This window comes from Anguilla rostrata, chromosome 3, assembly GCF_018555375.3.
Source record: "Anguilla rostrata isolate EN2019 chromosome 3, ASM1855537v3, whole genome shotgun sequence".
In the NCBI taxonomy this organism is placed as follows: Eukaryota; Metazoa; Chordata; class Actinopteri; order Anguilliformes; family Anguillidae; genus Anguilla; species Anguilla rostrata.
In genome coordinates this window covers 72,110,679-72,133,480 of record NC_057935.1, presented here as the reverse complement: position 1 = coordinate 72,133,480, position 22,802 = coordinate 72,110,679, and the positions used below count along the sequence as shown (strand labels likewise).

The 22,802-nt window shown below is 50.8% G+C and overlaps 1 protein-coding gene across 1 annotated transcript in view; it reads left to right on the top strand.

Moving 5' to 3' along the window:
• Positions 1-118: 118 nt before the first annotated feature.
• slc49a4 (solute carrier family 49 member 4) overlaps positions 119-22,802 on the top strand; it is a 40,732-nt gene continuing 18,048 nt past the window's right edge. Inside the window, exons 1-5 of the mRNA XM_064329672.1 lie at positions 119-578; positions 7,130-7,211; positions 15,090-15,361; positions 18,316-18,445; positions 22,406-22,514. Coding sequence (XP_064185742.1) covers positions 272-578; positions 7,130-7,211; positions 15,090-15,361; positions 18,316-18,445; positions 22,406-22,514 — 900 coding nt within the window. The 5' untranslated portion in view covers positions 119-271. The remainder of the gene's footprint in view (positions 579-7,129; positions 7,212-15,089; positions 15,362-18,315; positions 18,446-22,405; positions 22,515-22,802) is intronic.

Here is a 22,802-nt window from a genome sequence, read left to right as displayed (position 1 = left end):
AGTTCAGCCATATTGGCTCTTGCCGTGTTGCACAGTAACTCACTTGCTAGGCAACCTGAATCCAAAATGGCGTACACAGAGTTACAGTTTCACAGTGACGTCTATTTCCGTCTCGTTGTTGCCCATGCGCAGTAAAGTTTCAACCGTACCAGCGGTAGCGGTTGTTGTTTTTTGTTCCTCTGTACAGTTAACACTTTACCGAAGTACCTCATTTTGACAGTTTTTTTTAACATTTAGGTATATCACCAACTTCAAGATCCTGGCAAGTTAAATGGGTGCCGTACCGAGTACGGAGGGCGAAAGGGAACCCCTGCTTGTCCCCGTTCCGCCCGAGACGAGCATACAGCCTGCCTACAGCCGAGTCTATGGAAGAAGATGGCTGGTCCTGGCAATGTTTTCTCTTTTGGCGTTTATGCAAGGAATGGTGTGGAACACATGGGGTCCGATACAGAACTCTGCCAGACACGCTTACGGCTTCGAAAACACAGACATCGCCGTGCTGGTTCTGTGGGGTCCAGTTGGGTTTGCGCCGTGGCTTCTGTTCATGTGGTTAATGGATAAGAAAGGTGAGTTGTTTTGTTTGTGGTAATGACCGGCAATAGAACTCTGTGATTGGCACTCGTTGTTGCATAGATTTTGGTCTTAATTGCTCTAATTAGATAGCCAGCGCTGTCACTAGAGAATACAGTCGGACATCTCCAACAAAGAGTGTCTTTGTTATTTATTTCGCAATGTCTCATTACGATGTATGCCTGAGGGGGGATCATTATTTCGTCTAATGGTTTGTCATTTTTGAAGATTTGAAAGAACATCCTGACTTGTGAATCTGACATGTGCGAGTAGTTATCATAGAGTGATCAAGGGAATGTTAACTTGCTGTTGCAAATTGTGTACCTTGACACCTTGAAACTGTTTTAAACGTTTTAGACAATAGTTGAATATACTGTAGAATCTGAACATAAGCTGGCCTATATGGTATCATAAAATGCTTAGTGTACTGGTACTCTATGTTGTAAAACCAAATAAGCCTTATTGTGGTAGCCTACTTTCACTTTAAAAAAAACATCCGTCCCTTTTCCCTAAGACACCCGAAGAAAATAGCGCCACCCGTGATGGTCTGTGTTTGGTGTGATGCTGTAAGGCTTGTTGTTATAATTGCGTGCTCAATAAGACAAATTTACAGCTCCGTCAGAGTGCGTGATATCCTGACACATTCAGAAAGTCCTAGCCCTCTGAAATCAAATGGATCCTTTATACTCACGCTGAAAAAGCTTTCGCCTACAGCCTGACATTTAATATTGGCCCCTCTTGAACGCTTTGCAACTGTGTAGAACCAATTTGCTTAGGTATGGCAACTTCCACGAGGAACACCAACGGCTCTTTTACTCGGTATATTGGATCTGACACAGTAGCATACTTCTGTGGTCAAAGGCCAACCAAAGCCCCGAAAATAATAGATTATCCGGTTTAATGCACGTGGTGCTAATGGCAATGTGGACATTTGAAATGTCTCAATATTGTGTAATTCGATCATGCATACTTCGTTGGCAGCATTTCTTCTGTTATTCATTATTTTCCAATAAAATTTTAGTCGTTGTCATTTAAGAGAAATGCTTGTCCAACTCTCCACCTCTCCTGAGCAGCGTTAATAAAAACTAAACGTCACCCTGAATTAGCCTATAAAATCTTTTCATGGTGAGTGAAAATTAGTGTTACAATAATCATGGTCTGTACATAGCCTACTGTCTGAACGCAGATGCAGTTACCCCTAGTAGACACAGGCTTTGTTGTAATACTTTCCAGCTGTAGCCTAGGTGAAACTGATCTGATCTTGCAGATTGCGTTTTTAAGGATAAGCGGTTTTGTTATGTTTAATTTAGCCTAACTGTTCCTGAACTGATTTGGTTGGTTTCGTGAAAGTTACTGGAATGCTGCAGTCCGTTTGAACACTGCTAGGCTACCAGCTTTTCCCTGGTTATGCAAAGGAGAGTCCTTCAGAGAGCTGTACACACTGTTCCCGTCAGAGTCCATTGGTCAAACCCCAGCAGTTCCAGAGTGTCTAACCACAATGTTGTGCTTAAGAGTAGCCATGTTCCCCAGTTACACAGAAAGCTGGAGTGTTTACCTCATGTTTAACTTAATTTTGCCATTTTTTTTAGTGACCTCATAATCACCAGCTCTTTAAAAAAATATGTTTTGTGGAAGACAACCAGGTTTTTTTTTTTTGAAGCACCAGATCATTACTGAACCCATGACTTGATGTCTTTTGAAATAAATCTTCTTGTCTTCTGACAAGTGTTCACAGGCCAGCAAGCCACAAAACCAGTTCCTTCACGTCGTCCTTAGAGACGTCTCTGACCACACCAAGCGCACGCTGACAGATAGGTCAGGTGACTTTTATAACGAGAGTGCACGTCAGCATTGTCTTAACGTTTAAGAAAAGGCAGAAGAATGTATAATGTAAGACCAGTGGGCTTCTTGAGGGCATAGTTGTCGTTTAAACAGTTGTGTAATGGTACTGACGGGTTTCTTAACACAGGAAACACCTCTTTAACGACATGATTCTGTTCTTCAAACCTGTGCAGATTTCCTTTGGTGTGTGTGTATGTGTGTGTGTGTGTGTGTGTTTAACACAAGTAGTTATTTTCAAATTGCGTCAAAACCTACTTTTCCAGTTTTAGTAGCCCTTGTTATCAGTTTATTAAAATGTTGAGCAGTGTTGTCGAGCTGAACAGTATTATTTACTTTTATGGAGTCTGTATGTCTTCAATCGTCGATCAGACATGTCTCAGAAAAGCTGCTTAGTGGGAATTTCCACAGCGCGATCACAGCAAGCAGAAAAAGGGAGGAGGGTTGCATGGAGAGTTTCTGTCTTCTGCGGTTGGCCATTATTAGATTAATATTTCAGAAAGGCTGTTCAAACCTTCAGAAAGCCCTGGTCCGAGAAGGTCAGCACAAAGCCAGAAGGCCTTCCGTAGCCCAGGGTTAGGGTTGTGTCTCTGGGGCATAGCAGAGGGGCTGCAGGCTCAAATCCAGCTAAGCCCCATTTCACTGGGGAGATCTGCTGGCTCTTGTGTGTGTGTGTGTGTATTCATACATTCTAGGATTTGGCAGCCTCTTATCCAGAGCGACGCAACAAAGGTATACCATAACCAGAACAGTATGACGAACCTAGAATACGTCCAGTAGGCAACGCTGCACTTGGCCCTGATGGTATGTACACTACAGCGTAACGCATCTATGGAAAAAAATAATAAATACATTGTGTTATTAGTGTGTGTGTGTGTGCGCGGTTTTTTTTTTTCTCTTCAGAACAGTGCTGATTTCGCATGCTGTACAGTGCGCTGGCAGAGACGCGTATGATGTGGCTGTGACGCGCTCCCTGTAACGTGCTTAAGTGGAGCGCGCAGGCTGCTGAGCTGGCAGGAGTCCTCCGGAGTGGATCTGCCTCCACAATCCCCGTGAAGCCCCTCCGATCCCCCGGCTCCCTAAGCCAATCCCCTGGCTCCCTCCCTGCCCTAAGCCCCGCATTCGGAATGAACCGGGCCTATAATTGGCTAAGCCGTAAGAAATCTTTATATCAGAGAATTGCCTCAAATACCCCGCTCCCCCCCCTCCCCATCCCACCACCCCCTCCCCGACCCAAAATGGAAATGTGTTGGGGCTATTACATTTCACTGGGGGAGTGTTAAGTAATATTGGCAGCGACAGCGACTTCCCCCCGCAGTCGTGTGAAATGATAGTGATTTCTTGGCTTTTCTTTAAATACGATCCCTCAGGTTTTCTGGCTCAGGCTCCACCGTCCGCCTTATTTCATAAAGTTTAGAGCGTGTTATTATCTGGCACCGCCGTTTTTTTTTTTTTTGTTTTTTTTAAAAAGAACCCAGGTGCTGACAATTTTATAGGTAATTTAAAAATATTTTCCACGGAGATATCGCTAAGGCCGGTCCTCCCAGGTCTCGATAAGCCTCGCGCAGAAGTCGTCTGGATTAATGGCGATGTTTTGTTTGAATGCGTCGTGATAAAGCTGAATATCGGAGCCGGCTGAACCGGTGTAATAGGAAAGATGGCGTGTTTGTTTCTGCTTATCTGACTTCTTTGTTCAACCTGGGCCATTTGCAGCAGTGACTCAGCGTTAGTAGTTCTTGATCTACAGACGCAGCAGTCGGTGCTGAGACGGATGTGTGTGTCCTCTTTACTGCACGCCCGCCCCGTCTTCAGGCCTGAAATTTACAGCAGTTCTGTGGAGAGACGGCGCTTTGCTCCTTAACTGGAATGCAGGTGGAGAGAAGGGTGCGTTTATAACGCAGTTTCAGACCTTCACTGCGCATCGAATTTCCAACGAGCCGTCGGGATTACAGTTGCCGTTCCAGTGCCGTCTATTGGGCGGCATCAATAACTTTTCTTCGCGGCAGACGGCGTTCCCCCCCCCCCGAGAGGCGCTGAAATGGCTGCTCTTTCAGACCGAGTGGCGGACAGTAACGGTCGTCCCCGATGTGTCTGGTGGTCTAACAGCGGTAAAACTTCGTTCTTCCCGATTCCTTCTGCACTTTGTCGAAGCGCCGCTGGCGGGGCCAGCAGATGTGGTGCGTCCGTCGCGTCGTATCGGGGCGCTGGTCGGCCGGGAGAAGACGGCCGAGCGGGGCGGAGGGCCGGAGGGGCGGCGGGAGCGGCGGAGGCGGCGGGTAGGCGGGGGGAGGTGGCGGGAGGCGGGCGGGGAGGGGGGGCGGGGGGCGGCGGGAGCGCTATTAGTTCGGCTCGTTTCTAGGAACGCGCCTCGCGGCAGCTTCCCTGCGGAACCTTCGGAGAAACAGGTCTCCTGAGTTTGTGAATAAAAAGCCGCCGGTCGGCATGGAGACCGGGCCAGGTGAGCTGGGGCGGAGCTCCACCTGTCGGTGGCTCTCTCAGGGCCGAGGGGAGCGCCGGCGTTGTTTTTAATTCTGTTGTTGATCTTCTTCTTCTTCTCCTTGTTTGTTTAGCAGACTCACTTATCCAGACGATTGAGGTCTCTATGGAAACAGATTTACAGTCTTTCTTTAAAGTTTAAAGTCTTCCTCAGTTTCCCGATTTGCGTACTCTGTAAGACAGTATAATCCCACACGGGGTTCAAAACTGCAGCCTTCTGCCAACTATTTAAATTTTGTAGCGAATCGCTGTTTCACATTATACACAGTGCGTAGAGCAAGGCTAATGACCGGCCTTATAGGGAATTCATGTTATTACTGTTAATGAGACTCACTGTGTTCTTATTGAAAAGCAACACTTAAAACTTACACACATGAACACCTGCCACCTGCCACTGTGGTCTGATCAGTTCTTGCTGAGGAAGTGTGAAATTTAGGGTTTCCTGTAAATCTTTCGGACTGAAAATAATTGCTTGACGTTTGGGCAGGAACACTGTATGTGCTTAAATATAGGCGAAATCTCTAAATCCCCACAAATAAAGCATGCGAAATAGTCTCCCGATGCACCGTATATACAGGTGTGACCACTGGCAAATGGCCGACTATTCCCCTGTGTGTTTGCAAATGATCGTTAGGCCTCGTCGGTTAATGGGTCCTGGCTGAGATACAGTCGGGGCCTTTATTAAATCTGGATGTGAAAGATTGGATCCAGCCCGGGCCTGTGGCTCTTGTGAGGTCACTAGCTTTTTTGAACCAATCAGATGGTCGGCTGATGTAATTGCCTTCACCACCGGTGCGGTGTGCAGGTGGAGTGAAGCTAATATGATTTCCTCCGCATGTTTGGCTGTGAATGGGATAAGTGAGGAAGATGGGCTTTGATTTGGACAGCACCTGTCGGTTATTAGCCTTTAGATACGGGAGATTTAAGCACTGTTAGGCACTGCACAGGAGGTATTTTTATAAAGGCAATCTCATTGGACACCACAAAGAGGGGCTTTTCACCCATATGTAAGGCTGCCAGGCAAGTTATTATTCCTGTTTAGTGTGCTCAGAAGCACATACTCTGCTGAGTACCATACTACGTTTTACTGCCATATTTTATTTTTATTCAACCTTTATTTAGCCGGGAACTCAACTGAGAACTAGGTTCTCTTTCTTTAGTGATGCTCTGGGGAATCGTTCTGGGTAGTGAAATCCAGGGACGGTGTAGCCAATAAGATGTGAGGAATTAACAGGTGGTGTGAGGTGGAGACGGGCACTGAGGGGAATTGACCAGGGCAGTAAAGTTTACACCCGTACTCTTGTAAAATGCCACGGTGTCTTTAATGGCCGCAGTAAGTCAGGACCTCGGTTTCACTTCTAATCAGAAGGACAGGAAACCTTCTACAGCACAGTCCCCTCGCTGCTGCCCTGGGCCACTGGATTCTTACTTTTCAATCCAGAGGGACTGAACTGAGCCACCAACACCTCTTCCATGCCACCTGCTTAGCTGACAGGACCCGGGTAGGGGCCGGTAGGACTGGTGCTACCAATGTGTGCTTGATAAGATACACGGCATTCCTGAGCGTGACTCACAGCGTTCCCGAGCGTGTCTCACAGCGTTCCCGACCGTGTCTCACAGCATTCCTGAGCGTGACTCACAGCGTTCCCGAGCGTGTCTCACAGCGTTCCCGAACGTGACTCACAGCGTTCCCGAGCGTGACTCACAGCGTTCCCGAGCGTGTCTCACAGCGTTCCCGAACGTGTTTCACAGTGTTCCTGAGCGGCTTACGGCGTTCCTGAGCATGACTGACAGCTTTCCCAAGTGTGACTCAGAGCGTTCCGAGTGGTCTCAACGTTCTGATGGGTTCATGCGTTTCCTGAGCTGTCCAGCTTCCGGTGTCTCCAGCTTCCGAGGTCTCACACGTTTCACTGACTCGGTTCTTTGCCTCTCATCTGAACCTATGACTGTTCGTCGCTCTGTAAGGCGTTGCTAATCCAATGATGTGTAATACGTTCAGTGTCACGGCGTCCGAGGCTGTCAGCGTCCTGAGTGCCTGTTCCGAGGCCGATACGTGCAGTGTTCTGAGGTCACAGCATTCCCAACTTTCCATGTTGTAGCGGCTTATCATTCCTGGGTAACAGCGTTCCTGCGGAAACTTCGGTGTTCACGTTCCCGGTGTCTCACGTTCGAGTGTCTCACGTCGGCGTTTCATGCCATTCCGAGCTCTCCTCTTGTATTTCAGTTCAGGGTCCCTCTGGCTTCTTCATGGTGGCAGGAAGTGCCATGCGAAGTGTCCCTCTGTCCAACCTGCAGCTGAAACGATGGTAAACCAACCGAAACCTCCTGACCCAGCATTCCTCACTACTGCATGTCTTGCTTTCTTGTACTGTACCCATAATTTCCTTACAATATTGGGCCTTAGTCTGGCAAATATATGTTCCCATAATCCCTTACAAAAGTGTACCCATGACGCCTGAACTGTTCTCCAGGCAGCCCAGTCTGGGCTCGTTTACACTGGTCTGATCGGCTCTGAAGCACTGAGGCACACTGAGATATTTTAATGTTAGAGTCTGAACCTCTCCTGAGGTGTTCAGTTGGAGAGCTCTTGCATTTCTCATGGAAGAGGGGTCCCCAATCTTATCCCAAAAGGGCCGGTATGGGTGCTGGTTTTTGTTTTAGCCCAGCACTGAGACACCTGATTCTGCTAATGAACTAAATCGTGGTCTTCAATCAAGACCATGATAAGCTGAACCATGTGTCTTGGTGCTAGACTAGAACAAAAACCTGCACCCACCCACCCACATCCATTATCTGTACCCGCTTATCCTGGGCTGGGTCGTGCTGGAGCCTATGCCAGCACCTGCACCCACTGCAGCTGTTGAATAATCTCAGACACCCCTGCTGTACAAGCTTTGCCTTGCAAAGGACAGTTTCTTACTGCTTGGGCCAGAGAATGGGACTCATTTTTAAACAATCATTTACTTTTTTTTTTTTTCTGGAAACAAAATCAGTTTCAAGGTCCGTTTAGATTTGCATGTTAAGTGATGAGTGTTTGTTTTGCTGTTGTTATTTCTTCCCGGAGAAGGGCTCTCGATTGTGTTCCCGGCAAAACAAGCCCAGAGGGTGGTTTTTTTTATTAGCTTGCGCTGCTCAACGCATCCCAAATGCTCCGTCCCAATTTGTCTTTCTTTATTGCTGCTCTCGATATTTTTCAAGTGTCTGTTACTGTGAAACATGCGTGCTTCAGACGGGGGATAAAAACGCTGTGGAAAAGGCTGAAATTAAATGTCACCCACTAGTCCCCAAAAGCGTCCCGCCCCACAGCGGCCACAGTTTTCGCCCCAGGAGGCTGAAATTCGGCATGGAGGCTGGTCATGACCGAAGGAAGGGCTGAGTAACTTTCAGGCTGATTGACCAAGAGGGGGCGTGGCGATGGGCGTGGCCTGTCACAAAAAGGCACATAACTCCCGAACGGATTCACAGATTTTCACAAGATCTTGTGGAAAGGTCGCTCATGATGAGCCAAAGAAGAGGTCACGTGTTTGTGTGAGGGTGTGTGCGTGGACGCACGCACACATGGATGCATGCGCGTGTGCGGTCGCAGCTGTTGCGGATTTTCGCTTGTTTGTAAATCACAGCAGACAAACGCGTTTTAATGAAAGAACTGCAGGTTTCCCGGCAGAGCAGAGGGGCCGTATTATAATCCCTCCGCTTGCTCTGATTGGTGCTCACACACGGCGGCTGAGGCCTCCAGGTATTCTGAGTCCTGGAGATTAACTTTTTTAAAGTTGGACTGATCAGCTCGTGTGGGGGGGGCCTGCTTAATTCCCAGCTCACTCTGCTCCCTGCGCTGCTCTCTTACCTGCTCCACACGTCCTTCGAAAATCTCTCGTCTGTTCCTCTAAAAATCCGGCGAGGAGAAACAGCTGGAAGTACTCCAGTCCTCCGTAAGATTGCAGAATTAAAGTGTATCCTTGTAGTTTATTCCTTATGTTTTTATATATATATATATTTATCCCCAGATGAAGGATCATTCATGTTAATAGGCTTCTGCTCTGTGTAATTGCCAGAGTTGGGAGTATGAATTAGTATCGTTATCTATCTATAATAATTGGAGCAGTAAAAGAGAAAATCAGATTCTTAATGAGGTTTTGGAACTCTGGCCCTCTGATTTATTGGCTGTTTGCTCTGTGGACTCCTCCAAGAATGGGTGAAAAATATTTGGAATCTTTGGACAAACTGCACCATTTCCTTCGTGAACGCTGATAATTTCTCAGCTTTAATTTGGCTAAATGTATGTATAATTGCATATACACTCAGCATATATTTAATACATAATGCCCAGGAGAGAGGATGAATCAAAGTTATAATAATTGTTTTGTTTTTCTCAGGTTTTCAGTGGTAGTCCTCCAGCCATTTGAGGCATTAATTCTCCAATGCTGTGGATGAGCTCTGGGTTTTGGGTGCTCAGGCAGCGTCAGGCTGGGAACATGCTTGAATAATCTTGCCCTATGGGCACGTGAAATGCCTGTGTCCCGGGCGACATTGTTCACGTACTCCTCTGCTTAGTTTTTGGAAGTTTAAAAGGTGTACCCACTAAGGGACGGATCATGGCTTCTCTTCAAATGATTCTGTCATCCTTCCTGGCTTCCTAGCGTCAGTCACGTCACTGGGCATAAAATGTATATGCAATACCCCCCCCCCCCCGCGTGCGGTTTACGCGGGTATTGCACGTATTGCACGCGGGTATTGCACGTTACGGATGCGTAGAGTTCATTTGTGAAGATGTGCAGAGAGAACGATCTGAATGACCGCAGGATACGCATGACAGCCATTTTGCGTAGGCGTTTGCATAACTTAAATCACGTATGTTTCCAGCCGTAGGCCTAAGGCCTCTGTTTAAGGTATGCAGGTTTCTAGTCTTAAACTGAGCGGGTGACCGCGTGGGAGACTCGCCTGTATTTCCAGGTGTCGGGGTGCCCCTCCAGTCCTCGGGGGCAGGAGAGGACTGTACTGCCCCCAGCCTCCTGCCCCGGAGTTCTGCCCTGCTGTTGGAGGGAGCTTAAGAGTTCTGCCACATGCATTCAGTCTCGTTCTTTAACTCAGTCACGCTGGTTACACACTGCATTTGCGCGTATCTCCTTTTATTGGGACAAATACTTCGCATTTTTATTTACGCAGTCAGAGCAAGGGGTCCCCGTAGCCGTGTCCAACGGTAAGGCGCGTGCAGCTGCTGCTTTTTCCACGTGCGCGGAAATGCTAACGCGCGGTTCGTCGTAAGCTTTACGGCGCTATCCAGCTGCGGTCTGTTGTGTTCCATAAACGTTAATGCGAAGCAGAAATATACTACAGCTAGTGGGCTGCCAGCAGGACTCCACAGCCCGGTGTTATTGTTGAGCTAACAGCCATTCACCCGAATCAATCTCTCCGCTCTTATGAAACGATGTAGTGTGTGCGCGAGCATCCGTCTAGTCCTAGTGTCACCACAAAGCGCACTCCTTTCCCATAAAGAGTACCCCCGCGGCAATAATTCACTCCGTGAAAGTAGGGAAGAGGTTTCAGGGTTTTACTTTTTTAAACGACTCTTTTTCTCTAACCCTGCCACTGGGTAAGAGAGCAAGCCCTGTACATCGCACGCATTGTGTTGTCTGACTTCTCCATTCTCTTCAACCTTGTTGTTGTGGAGACGGCACATACGCACTGTTCCAGCCATTTGGGTTGTAATTTTATGGTGTTCTGATAATATGGCTTTTAAATTCACCTGTCTGCAGTCTGGATTCTAGTGCAGTATAACTTAACAATATTGCTTATAGCTGTCTTGCAACATGACTCTGAAGGTGATAAGTATAAACTCTTTTTTAATATACAAATGATTAATGGTGAAATTCAGTTCAAGCATTTTCCGTTTATGGTTATTGTATATTGAGGAAGGAATTGCCTGTAGTGCAGTAAGTTACCAGAAGGTGTCACTGTTTACATTGCCAGTGAGCCGCAGTAACCACAGTCTGGTAGAATTCATTTTTTTTTTTTTTTTTTTTTTTTATACCCGTGCTTGCTCCCATAAACTTGACAAGCGCATCTTTATTGAAACACGGCGGTGGGGGCAATGGGGGTTTGATCATGATTTAGATATGAGGGCACGGGAGAAGTATTGCTCTTATAGCAGCCATCCCTTAGTACGGAAGGAAAAAAAATGAGTTCAAGGGCATCGTTGTAATGATCAAATGAAGCCTTTGATTTTCAAAACCGAGAGAATGGCTCCAGGTGGCTTGATGTATAGAGGGGGAGTCCCTCGCCGGGAGACAGTAGAACATATTTTTAAGAAAGAAAAACAAACAAATAAAAATAGTTTTATGTTTGCGGGGGAAGGCCTCTCTCTGTCTCGAGCAGACAGCCTTTTATGAGACGGTTGAATGGAGACGGTTGAATGAAGGCGGTTTGTGAATGAAGCGGCCTTTCTCTGAATTCGCCCGCGGTGGTGCGTTTGGCTCTCTCCTGTTCGAAAGAGACCTGTCCTTCTGCGTTTGCGCTTCGTTCAACAGTCTGGAAGATATCCATAATTACAATAGTGGCTGATTAGGCACAGGTCCACCGGTGCCTTTCGAATCTAAGCGGCGCACCTGTTCGTGGAGATGTTTGCAAATGCACTGCGGCGCACTCTCGTTTGATTGAATCCATTCAGGAGATCATCGTTTTATAGATCATATCGCGGCTGACTCTACCTCGCCGATAGCATCTTCCGGGCACCTCTGATTCCCGCCTAGCGTCTCGGGTCTATAATCAGGGTTGGAGTGAGCAATTGCGGCGAGCACCGGCAGACCCTATCATTCACACCTGCCCGCCAACTAGAGAAAACACTTAATCTGAGCGTGGCTAAGCACACATTCTCACCCACCGGCTTCGGGTCTGGGCTTTCACGCGGCTGTGCTCGTCCATGGCCATTACGCTCATCATCTTTAGAAAGCGCTGCAATTTTCCTCCGGTGCCGTTCGAGCCGGAATCACGGTCGAAGTCTCTTTTATTTAAAGTTCGCCTCGGGAAGCTCTGGCGATATGCACGCGCGTCGCTTTGATCCAATCACGTTCTAGTTCTGTTGTTCCTGGGGCTCGTTGCTATGGCGGACACTTTCTGGAAGGACAGACTTCACGCCAGGTGTTTTAATAAAAGAGTACATGAAAGGAATTATTTGCTAAATTTCTCACAAGGAAATTATTTCACCCTAAGTAGAGCTGGTTAATATACTATTATAATCTTGTAAATATTCCCGAGGTCTGTGTGATGTTTCGCCGTTTTAACTCCAGACAGTGTATTGTAATGATTAGCTGTTTAAGTTGAGTTCTGATCGGTTACTTGTGGCGGTTTTTTTTAGCGGCGCATAGTCGCGCCTCACCGTCACAGAGATTGACATCTCGGATATTTTCATTGGCTTAATAACAAGCATTTGCCTCGACGTCAATAAAAACTTTCCACTGGTTGAGTTCCCGCTGAAATATCGCGTCAGAGTCTCGTAATGAAAAGAGAAAGAAAGAAGGCTGCGTGATTTTTTTTTCATGAGTAATGGCGACGCTCAGATCCTATCGATTCCTCCAGGCAGGTGTTGTGCCCTGCGAGCCTCTGGGTCTGTTTGCTTGTCTAAATAGTGAGGGAGACGCTCCCCGTTCTGCTCGGGGTTATTTTCTAATGACCTAATAAGGCCACCCACGGTCTCCGGCTAACCTGCCAGACAGGCCCGAGAGCATATCGCTGCTGTGGCGGGAACAGGCCAATCAATCAACCCCCCAAACACACACACACACACACACACACAGTGCAGTCAATAGGGTCTTGCTGTGGCTCGACATATACACCACCCCCTGTCCTGTCCGACCCTGCCACACTCTGTCTTGCCCCACCCCATCCCAACCTGCCCTGCCCTGCCCCATCCCAACCTGCCCTGCCCCACCCCATCCCAACCTGCCCTGCCCTGCCCTGCCCCATCCCAACCTGCCCTGCCCTGCCCTGCCCCATCCCAACCTGCCCTGTCCTGCCCCGCCCTGTTCTGTTTCAGCAGTGCGAAGAAAGCGTTCAGTTGAATCTGCAAAGAGCCCAGTGACTATGTGATGTGTGCTTGGTCTTGGTCTGCCTAGATGTGTGAGTGTATGTGTGTGCACGCATGTGTGTGTATGTGTGTGTGTGTATGTGTGTGTGAACAGTTCCCCACGGTACTATTCATGCCGATCTGTCTGATGGTGTCCTGGGATCATCATCCCTCGGTCAGGTAAAGGTGAGGCGGTGTTTCTGAATGTTTGTTCTGCGTTGTTTGAGCGTCTGCAGTGCGCTAGAGTTACTGGTGATGAAGATGATGTCATTGACCGCTTTGAACAGCCAGACCCTGGGGTGTCAGAGGAGGTGACTGGTATTACATAATAACAGCTAATAAAAGATAAATCACAAAGAGCCTCTGCAGAAGGCAACCTGACCCCCACCCCCCAATGCCCCAGACGGCTGGATGTGGCGTGTGATTGGCCGGTCCTCTTGGCCGGCGTGATTGGTGGCTTTGTTGTGATGTAGCTCTATATGGGTATGACTCGGTACCTGGGCTTGTAAGGGGAATGCTGGGGCTTCCATTCTCAGGTGCGGAATCCGCCCCTGGGAAGGTTACCTGTGTGTCCTCCTCCTGTCCTGGATCAACGGGTGACGTGCTAAAAAATGTGACCTATTCAAGTCCCCCCCGGATCAGTGTGTCCCCTGAGGGCACGGGGGGGGGGGGGATCAGTGGTGCAGGAGTCACAGGTGTGTGCGCTTCTGTCAGCCCTTTATTCCTAAAGGGCTGCTGGGTGGCTGATCCTGATAAGCCACTGATTCGAGTGTGCCACTGGTTCCAGTGTGTGGGGGCGAGCCCTGTGATCTGGCACGAATCCGGACTGTTCCAGCATTAACAGGGTCTGTTAGCCCAGCAGAGTTACGTTTGGTTGGCCGTAGGGTTACCCAGGGAGGGAGGGAGGGAGGGAGGGAGGGATTCGGTTGGTCGGGATGACTATATGCTCTCCAGCAGCCCCTGCTGGTCAGCCGGGTGCCTGCGGCCTGCTTGCTTCAGCTGCAGTTGGCGGGTCTTCCTTCTCCCTTCCTTTGCTCCCTCGCCAGCTCTCTTAACGCCCGCGGTGTGGAAGAAGCAGTGCTGGGACATCGCGTGTGGGAGGAGAGCGTCTGCTCATCTCCGCTTTCACAAAACAGCCAGCAGAGGGCGCCGCAGTGCAGCCACGCATGCAGAATTAGGAGAAAATCAGCATTTAAAAAATAAACTGAAATGAGCATTTCTGCTCACGGTTCAATTATCCGTGCACACGCGTTCCTAAAGAAACAGACCGCCTGTTCCCTGGAGGGGTGTCAGGGAAGCGCGACCCGGGTTTCAGCAGGGGGGTGGGGGGGTGGGGGGTGTCAGGTCCCTGTCGTGGCAGTGGTATCAGAGGAGGGCTGTCCAGGGGGGTCCCACAATGCCCCCTGTGTTTGGTCTCCCTTGGCCAGCCCCACCCCCGCCCCCCACCCCACCCCCGCGCCCCCACGTCTCTCTGGCTCCGCTCTGTCAGATGAGACTTTGGAACACATTCGGCTTCCTCTGCCCCCCCCCCCCTCGTGTGGGCTTTGGGTTCAGCTTTGTACTCATCTTTTTATTTTTCATTACTCACATATATTCTATTTTAATATTTTATTTTCTTTTGGCCTGATGTGAAAGTAATCGGAACCTGACTGAACATGGTTCATCATTTAAACATGACGCACACAGTGCGTTTGAGCGTTTCATACACAGAATGAGAAGCCATGTGTTTACGATTGAATTCCTTACAGTATCAGCCCCGTGCTCCTGGAGTTTGACAAATTGCGCTCTCCCTTGCAGTGTGTTGTTTTAAATCAAGTGCACTTTCCACCCGCGTTGCTTAACGACGAGATTGAAAGCAGGTGCTTATGAATATTCATGAGTGGCAAAGACTATTACAACATCGCTTCTGAGTCTAACCACTACTGATGTGCGTACAGTCTTCTTTAACAGCCAGTCATTCAGAACCAAAATATGTTCCAGGACGGCCTGCTCATGAATACTGGCAGAGGAACACATCGCGGAACCCTTCCAAGTGGAAACAGGAACTCTGTTTTCCGGGACAGGAAGGGGAGAGCTGGACGCGGGATCCCGCTCTGGATTAATGTCTCCTCTCTCTGGCCCGCAGGTTGATCCACGGGGGTCAGCTGCTGAACGGTTTGGCCGGCCCCACCATCATGAGCGCCGGACCCCTCCTGTCCACCACGTGGTTCGCCCCGGACCAGCGGGCCACCGCCACCGCCGTCGCCTCCCTCGTCAGCTACCTGGGCGCGGCCGCGTCCTTCCTGATTGGCCCGCTGGTGGTGCCGGCGCCCAATGAGACGCTGCACGCGGCCTCCGGCGCGATCGACTGGCCCGTGGGCCGCATACGGGACCGGATCCAGCTGGTTCTGTATGGAGGTACTGTCTGCCCCCCCCCCCCACCCCCGCCCCGCTCGCTCCCACAGTACAGCCCCCCCCCCAGCACCCCGTTGCAGTTCCGCACATTAGCGTTCCCCTCAGAATGGACCAGGCCAGATCAGGCCCATTTTTACTGAATAAAGGGAGCGTTTCTACTAAAAGGGGGCATTGTGAGTCCGCCTGGGGAAGATGAATCTTATTTACATCACGAAAGTGCTTTAGCCTGGCCAATACCAGCCAGCCAGTACTGATACCAGTGCATAACACATAGCAGTGAAAATGTAATTTGATGTTTATTCAATAATTAATAATTTATCTTCTTCTTTTTATTAATGTGCTCGACCACGGTAAATATGAAACTGCAGTCGGTGCTGTTGTGCGCGTTCGCCTGTGTGCTCGTATGTACCTGCAGCGAGGGCTGTACTCCACGCAGGCAGCCGGCCTTCCCGCCTCACACGAGCGTTGGGTAGTGTCATAGAAATGTGTTTCCTAGCGCTCAGATGTGATCTCAGCACATTTCTGGGTATTTTTCTGATATCCTGGTATTGATCCGGCGTTGTCGCCCCCGTCTGTAATTTCAGTTCTTCGATTACCGTTTCCCTGGGCCTTTGCTTCGCTAGCCTTCCGTAAAACAGGCTGCTTGTGTTTGTTGCCTTTGTGTCCACATTGATCATCCTCCTCACACCAAAAATATCCTCCTGATATTGCCCGTCTGTGTGAAACCAGAATCTACAGCCTTGGTCGTACGGCCGAGGTGAGCAAAGCAGTGGTACGGGCAGCTTTAAGACATTTCTTTCTTTGCGTAGCTAAACTACTAGCCAATAACTCCTCACTCCTAACCCTAACCCGGGTCACATGGGGTATTTCACGCTCGTTTGCACAGTAAATTGTTTTTTAGAGCTTGGTTCCTGGACTGTTGGCTGTGACTGTGTCTTCCAGCTGGGGCTCCTGTGTCTGTACTGAATGTGTCTGTACTGTCCTGTATCTGTACTGAATGTCTGTACTGAATGTGTCTGTTCTGAATGTGTTTGTACTGTCCTGTGTCTGTTCTGAGTGTCTGTACTGAATGTGTCTGTTCTGAATGTGTTTGTACTGTCCTGTGTCTGTACTGAATGTCTGTACTGAATGTGTCTGTACTATCCTGTGTCTGTACTGAATGTCTGTACTGAATGTGTCTGTTCTGAATGTGTCTTTACTATCCTGTGTCTGTTCTGAGTATCTGTACTGAATGTGTCTGTACTATCCTGTGTCTGTTCTGAGTGTCTTTACTGAATGTGTCTGTTCTGAATGTGTCTGTCCTATCCTGTGTCTGTACTGAATATGTGAGCTCGATTATTTAAGGGCAGGAAGGGGACCGCACAGCCACATTTATGCAAAGTGAAGAAGGCTTTTTTTTACTGCAGTCATTGAGCTGAAAGATGTGTGTGACGGATGCTGATAATATTTCCATATCACATCTAGAACGAGGCCTCTCCGTGTGAGCATGTACTGTGTGCAGCGTGCATAAACATGACCTCCACAAAAACGCTCAACGCACAATCCTTAGCGGCCTGTTTTACTGCGTTCCTTTCCTAAAAATTCAGAGCTGCATTCGGCCGGTTCTGCTTAACCGATTCAGAAAATGAAGGCCTTAAATAATTGGTTTTGGGGGAATCTTCGGTAATGTACTGTAGGTCTGCCTTTGTTCGGTGAAAATGATATTGTCATAAATTGCCAAAGAAGAAAGAAGTGAGCAGACATTCAGACGAATTATCTCTGCCGCTGATTTCTGTTCTGTGGAATTACCTTCCGTGACACTCGCTGTGGAAATTATAACCCCCCAGTGATGAAGAGGATTTGAGTGCCAGCTTTTGTTTTGCTTTTTTCCCCCCAGTTAAAAATCGATGAAAACGTTCACTTAGTGCCGCGAAGGAGAAACGCATTCGAGGCAGCACAGCTTCATCCGTTTGTTATGACACATGGAAGGGGGGCTGGATTTATCGTGGGGGGGGGAGCGTCGGTATTTAAGTTTTGGAAAGGGGCCTCGCTGAAAGGCTGGATGCTCTTCCAGGGGAACGCGCCGGTGTGTTTCATCATCGTGCCGGTTCAGAAGGAGCCAAGTGCAAACAGGAGGAGATTTAGGAGCTCATTTAGGAGGCCGGGCCGGTCGGCCGGGTACCCCAGCCCCCGAGCCTCTACGCCAGCTCAGCTTTGGGGTGGGGGGGGAGGGGGGGGGGCTGGGGGCTAAGCCAGTACTCCTTATTTGAGTGGCTTGGGCACTGACCTACAGAGCCTGGGACCTGATGCAACCTGATGTTGGGGTGACCAGTGTGATGTTGGGGTGACCAGTGTGATGTTGGGGTAACCAGTGAGATGTTGGGGTAACCAGTGAGATGTTGGGGTAACTGTTGTGATGTTGGGGTCAGGGTGTGATGTTGGGGTAACCAGTCTGATGTTGGGGTAACCGGTATGATGTTGGGGTAACCAGTGTGATGTTGGGATCAGGTTGGAGTCAGAGTGTGATGTTGGGGTAACAGGTGTGATGTTGGGGTACTCTGTGTGATGTTGGGATCAGGTTGGAGTCAGAGTGTGATGTTGGGGTAACAGGTGTGATGTTGGGGTACTCTGTGTGATATTGGGGTCAGGGTGTGATGTTGGGGTGACCAGTGTGATGTTGGGGTCAGGGTGTGATGTTGGGGTGACCAGTGTGATGTTGGGGTCAGGGTGTGATGTTGGGGTGACCAGTGTGATGTTGGGGTCAGGGTGTGATGTTGGGGTGACCAGTGTGATGTTGGGGTCAGGGTGTGATGTTGGGGTAATCTGTGTGATGTTGGGGTCAGGGTGTGATGTTGGGGTACTCGGTGTGATGTTGGGGTCAGGGTGTGATGTTGGGGTGACCAGTGTGATGTTGGGGTCAGGGTGTGATGTTGGGGTACTCAGTGTGATGTTGGGGTGTTTCGTGTTTTTTTGCGCAGAGTTTGCGATGATCGCCGTGCTCTTCGCCGCTGTGCTGCTGTACTTCCCGTCCCGCCCCCCCGTCCCCCCCAGCGTGGCCGCCGCCAGCCAGAGGCTCAGCTACAGGAGCAGCATCTGCAAACTGCTCAGGTACGCCCCGCCCACCTCACCACACCCTGCTCAGGTACGCTCGCCCCCCCTCTCCCAGGTACACTCACCCCACCCTGCTCAGGTATGCCCCGTTCACCTCGCCCCGCCCACTCGCCCCGCCAGTCAGGTACGCTCTCCTTGTCTGACCCCCCCCTTCCTCCTCTGGCGCCAGACGATGCCCTCGAACCCAGTCGGGCTGCTTCACGGTTACCATGGTTACCACACTCCCGCCCCCAGCGCCATCGCTGTGAAGACCTCAAATGCCCTCCCAGGCCCCCTTTTCCATCTGGCCCTCCGCCCGCGTCCCGCACCTGTGGCCTGGTCCCGCCCGGGTCAGAGACGGGGTACCGGAGGCCTCCCCGCTGCTTTTCCGGAGAGTTCTGCCGCGGGAAGTTTAACTGGGGCGCCCGTGGCCTCACCTCCCGCCATCTGTCGCGGTTGCTATTTAACGCACATCAAAGCGCACGCGCTTTTCCCCCGAGGTTAATTACGGACTGGAGCTGGCAGCACCCCTGCTTTAAAATAGACCGTCTTCCAGATGAAACCGCTGGCTGCAGGACTCGGCGTGCACAGTCGCTCACATGGGGGTTTCGACTGGCCGTTCACCTGCTGCTGACGAGTGGCCCCCGCGCCTGCTCCCACCCCAGCTGGCTGTGCTGAGCTCGTCTCGGCCGTCCGGCGGTGAGGCTGTGGCCAGTAGCGCGCTGGGCGTGTGCCATGCTGGTTGTTTGAGCTGGCCAATCAGCAGCTTCATACTCCGCAGTTTCAGTGTCATACGTCCCCCCCACAAACAGAACCGCTCCTCCCCTGACAGAGCTTCCTGTGTGTGCTGACACAGATCGGATACGTCGCTCCCTGGTGGTGACACGCGTGTGCGACATGCTGTATTATTGTCATGCTGTATTGTCGTCGCGGTTCTTGTTGATGGCGGTAAGGCTGTGATTGGCGGGTGCAGTAGTGACGCGGCGGTTGCTGATGGCGGTAAGGCTGTGATTGGCGGGTGCAGTAGTGACATGGCGGTTGCTGATGGCGGTAAGGCTGTGATTGGCGGGTGCAGTAGTGACATGGCGGTTGCTGATGGCGGTAAGGCTGTGATTGGCGGGTGCAGTAGTGACGCGGCGGTTGTTGATGGCGGTGAGGCTGTGATTGGCGGGTGCAGTAGTGACATGGCGGTTGTTGATGGCGGTAAGGCTGTGATTGGCGGGTGCAGTAGTGACATGGCGGTTGTTGATGGCGGTAAGGCTGTGATTGGCGGGTGCAGTAGTGACATGGCGGTTGTTGATGGCGGTAAGGCTGTGATTGGCGGGTGCAGTAGTGACATGGCGGTTGCTGATGGCGGTAAGGCTCTGATTGGCAGGTCCTCCGCTGCGCCAGGCCCCGGGCCGTAACCGCCAAGGACGAGCGGCACTTAGCGGATGGCGGCTCTGGCGCCCCGGCGGAAAGGCCTGCTTACGCTCCGTCATGTAAACCGCTCCTCATCCGGAGAAAGGTGCACGGGTATCCATTTATTTTTCCCGCCTTCGCAAGGTTAATGAAACAGCGCTGGTGAGCTGTGGGGGGGGGGGGGGGAGTTAAGGAGAAGAGGAAGGAAAGTGTAACGAGGTGGAAGATTGAATTCATTATGAACTAGCGATCGAAGTGCAATTATTCATTACTCAAATAATTATTAAATTATTCAGAAACCACAAACAAGACCTGTACAAGTCATTTAAAAACCGGACGTTCCGGTCCAAAACCGCAGATCTGGCAACCCTGCCTACGGCATTGTTGTTCGTTGGACTCGATCCACAAGCTGCAGATACGACGAGAGAGAAGCCTGAACACACAGCCTCAGGCGGTGGAAAACACATCCCTAAAAAACTGCAGACGTTCCGCCAGAGTCGTGCAGTTATATCGTTATTAAGTTTAACTGGTAACGCTTTGGGACGAGAGGGAGAATAAATAATTCAGCGCTGTCTGTTAGCGGAAGGCCTGCCCCCTTGGGCTCCGGGCAGCTGCTCAGCGCGGCAGATTTATTTTTGTATTATGTCCGGGTGAGTAAATATGTTTTTGGGCCCTGGTGTGATCCAGAAACGCTCCCTCCACGTGCACCCAGACCGCAGCACCCAACCCCTGAACTGTGTATTTCATTTTAAATCCGGGATAGCATGTGTGGATCAGACATAATTATTAGCAGGCAATCCGTCATGATCTTGGTGGGAGTGAGGGGGGGGGAGGAGGGGGCGGTGCTTCTGTGCCAATGAGAAATAAATATCAGAAATGATGAAGCATTTTCGGCTTAAATGGACATTGGGATTTACTCTGGGCTCTGCAGGTGGGGATTGCCAAATCTCACACGGAGTGGAAAAGGTCAAAGAATAAAATTCCAGGACACCCACATCTCCGAGAATTTATTTACAAACATAATTAGGGGGAATATTAAGAGGTCGGTGTGTGACGTTAATCCTCTGATTTACTTCACCTGAACAATCGGGCATCTCGTAAATCCAAGTCGGGGGGGGGGGGTGTTCTCTGGCTGCGGAGTTAATTATCTTGAGGGCTGGCACACGGTCTTTGCAGTACCTCATGTTCGCAGGAAGGGGGCGCTAGATTGCGTTTCGCAGAGCGGAGCGGCTGTCTCGGACACTGATGGATCATCTACGGTCCGGTTACCGCTGGGGGTGGGGAGGGGTGGTGGGGGGGCAGGGGGGGGGGTCAGCAGGACTCTCCGCCCTTGGGTCACGCTCGCCCTCCACCTCAAACCCGCTCCAGCGAATCGGCCTCGCTCGGCGCCGATCCCGCCAAATTTCCCTCAGCAGCAGATTTACTGAACGCGCGCGTGAAAGCGTTAGCGTGTAGCTCCAGATGTCTGCGCGTCGCTGTCATGATGAAGAGTGATTTTATGAGTTCTGCCCCCCCCCACTCCCTCCCCCCCACTCTCCCCCCTCCCCGCTCCGCCCCCCCTCCCCCCCCCCACTCCCTCCCTCCCTCCCCACCTCCGCGCTCCGCCCCCCGCCCCCCCCGTACACAACCTTGCTCTTAAAGTCAGCTCGTCCTCAGACGCAGATTAATTGCTGTTGCCGTGGCGTCAGTCAGTCGTTCTTAATTGCAGAAGCGGGGTACTGCGTGCGTGTGTGTCCTCTCTCTCCGCGCGCGGGTATGGGGGGCAGCTCTGATCTCCACTGCCACCCTTTTGGTAGGGGGAGGGGGGTAATTGCATGAAAGCCCCCCCCCTCACCTCTTTGTTCTTTCCCAGGATGCATTAGACTGGCTGTCAGCAGATGGAGGGCAGGGTGTGAATTGAGTGTGACAAACCGCCCCCCCCCCCCCCACGGCGAGTGTTTTAGGGCGTGTCCGACGTCGTGGACAAACTCTCAGGCTCTTGCCAGACTGTCCCCCCCCCCCCCACAGCCCTCACGCGCTGGGTGAAACCGCGCCCTCAGGAAGGTGCTATTGAACAGCCGTTTCTGTAACCGTCCTTACGGCAGTGAGACGAGCCACTTCAGCTGCAGCCACGTTTCCCCTGTATTTCACTCTGCTTATCCTCTGCTTACTAACGGAGGACTGCTGCATCGTGGGTATTTACCCTGATCATCCGCACAGTCATTAACCACGGTACACACTGCCTCTGCCGCCGATGAGCTGAGCTCTGAAGCTGTAGAGACCCGCTCTTATTCTTTATGAATTACACATTTGTACACTCCTATCAGCCGTGACAGTTCCTCCAGGGGCCGCGCTGTTTAATGAATATTCTGGACTTCTCTGCGGCAGTTACAGGTTGTTTTGACTCAAACCAGCTATGAAATATTACATATCTGAACTTCTAAAAACCTTGTGGGGGGGGGTACAGGATGTCTCTGACGGCGCTCTTCCTCTTCCTCTCCTGCAGTAACCTGCGCTTCCCGATGATGGGGGGGGTGGGTACAGGATTAAGGGGGGGGGGTACAGGATGTCTCTGACGGCGCTCTTCCTCTCCTGCAGTAACCTGCGCTTCCTGATGATCGCCCTGGCGTACTCTGTGCCCACGGGCGTGGTGGCGGGCTGGTCCGGCGTGCTGGACATGATCCTCACCCCCGCCAAAGTCAGTCAGGTAAGCGCGCCGTGATGCTGACCACGCCCCCGTACTGGGAGCATGCCCCTCCCATAACCACACCCCATCCCATAACCACGCCCCCTTACTGTGACCACGCCCCTCCCATAACCATGCCCCCATCCCATAACCACACCCCATCCCATAACCATGCCCCCGTACTGGGAGCATGCCCCTCCCATAACCACACCCCTCCCATAACCACACCCCCGTACTGTGACCACGCCCCTCCCATAACCACACCCCATCCCATAACCACGCCCCCTTACTGTGACCACGCCCCTCCCA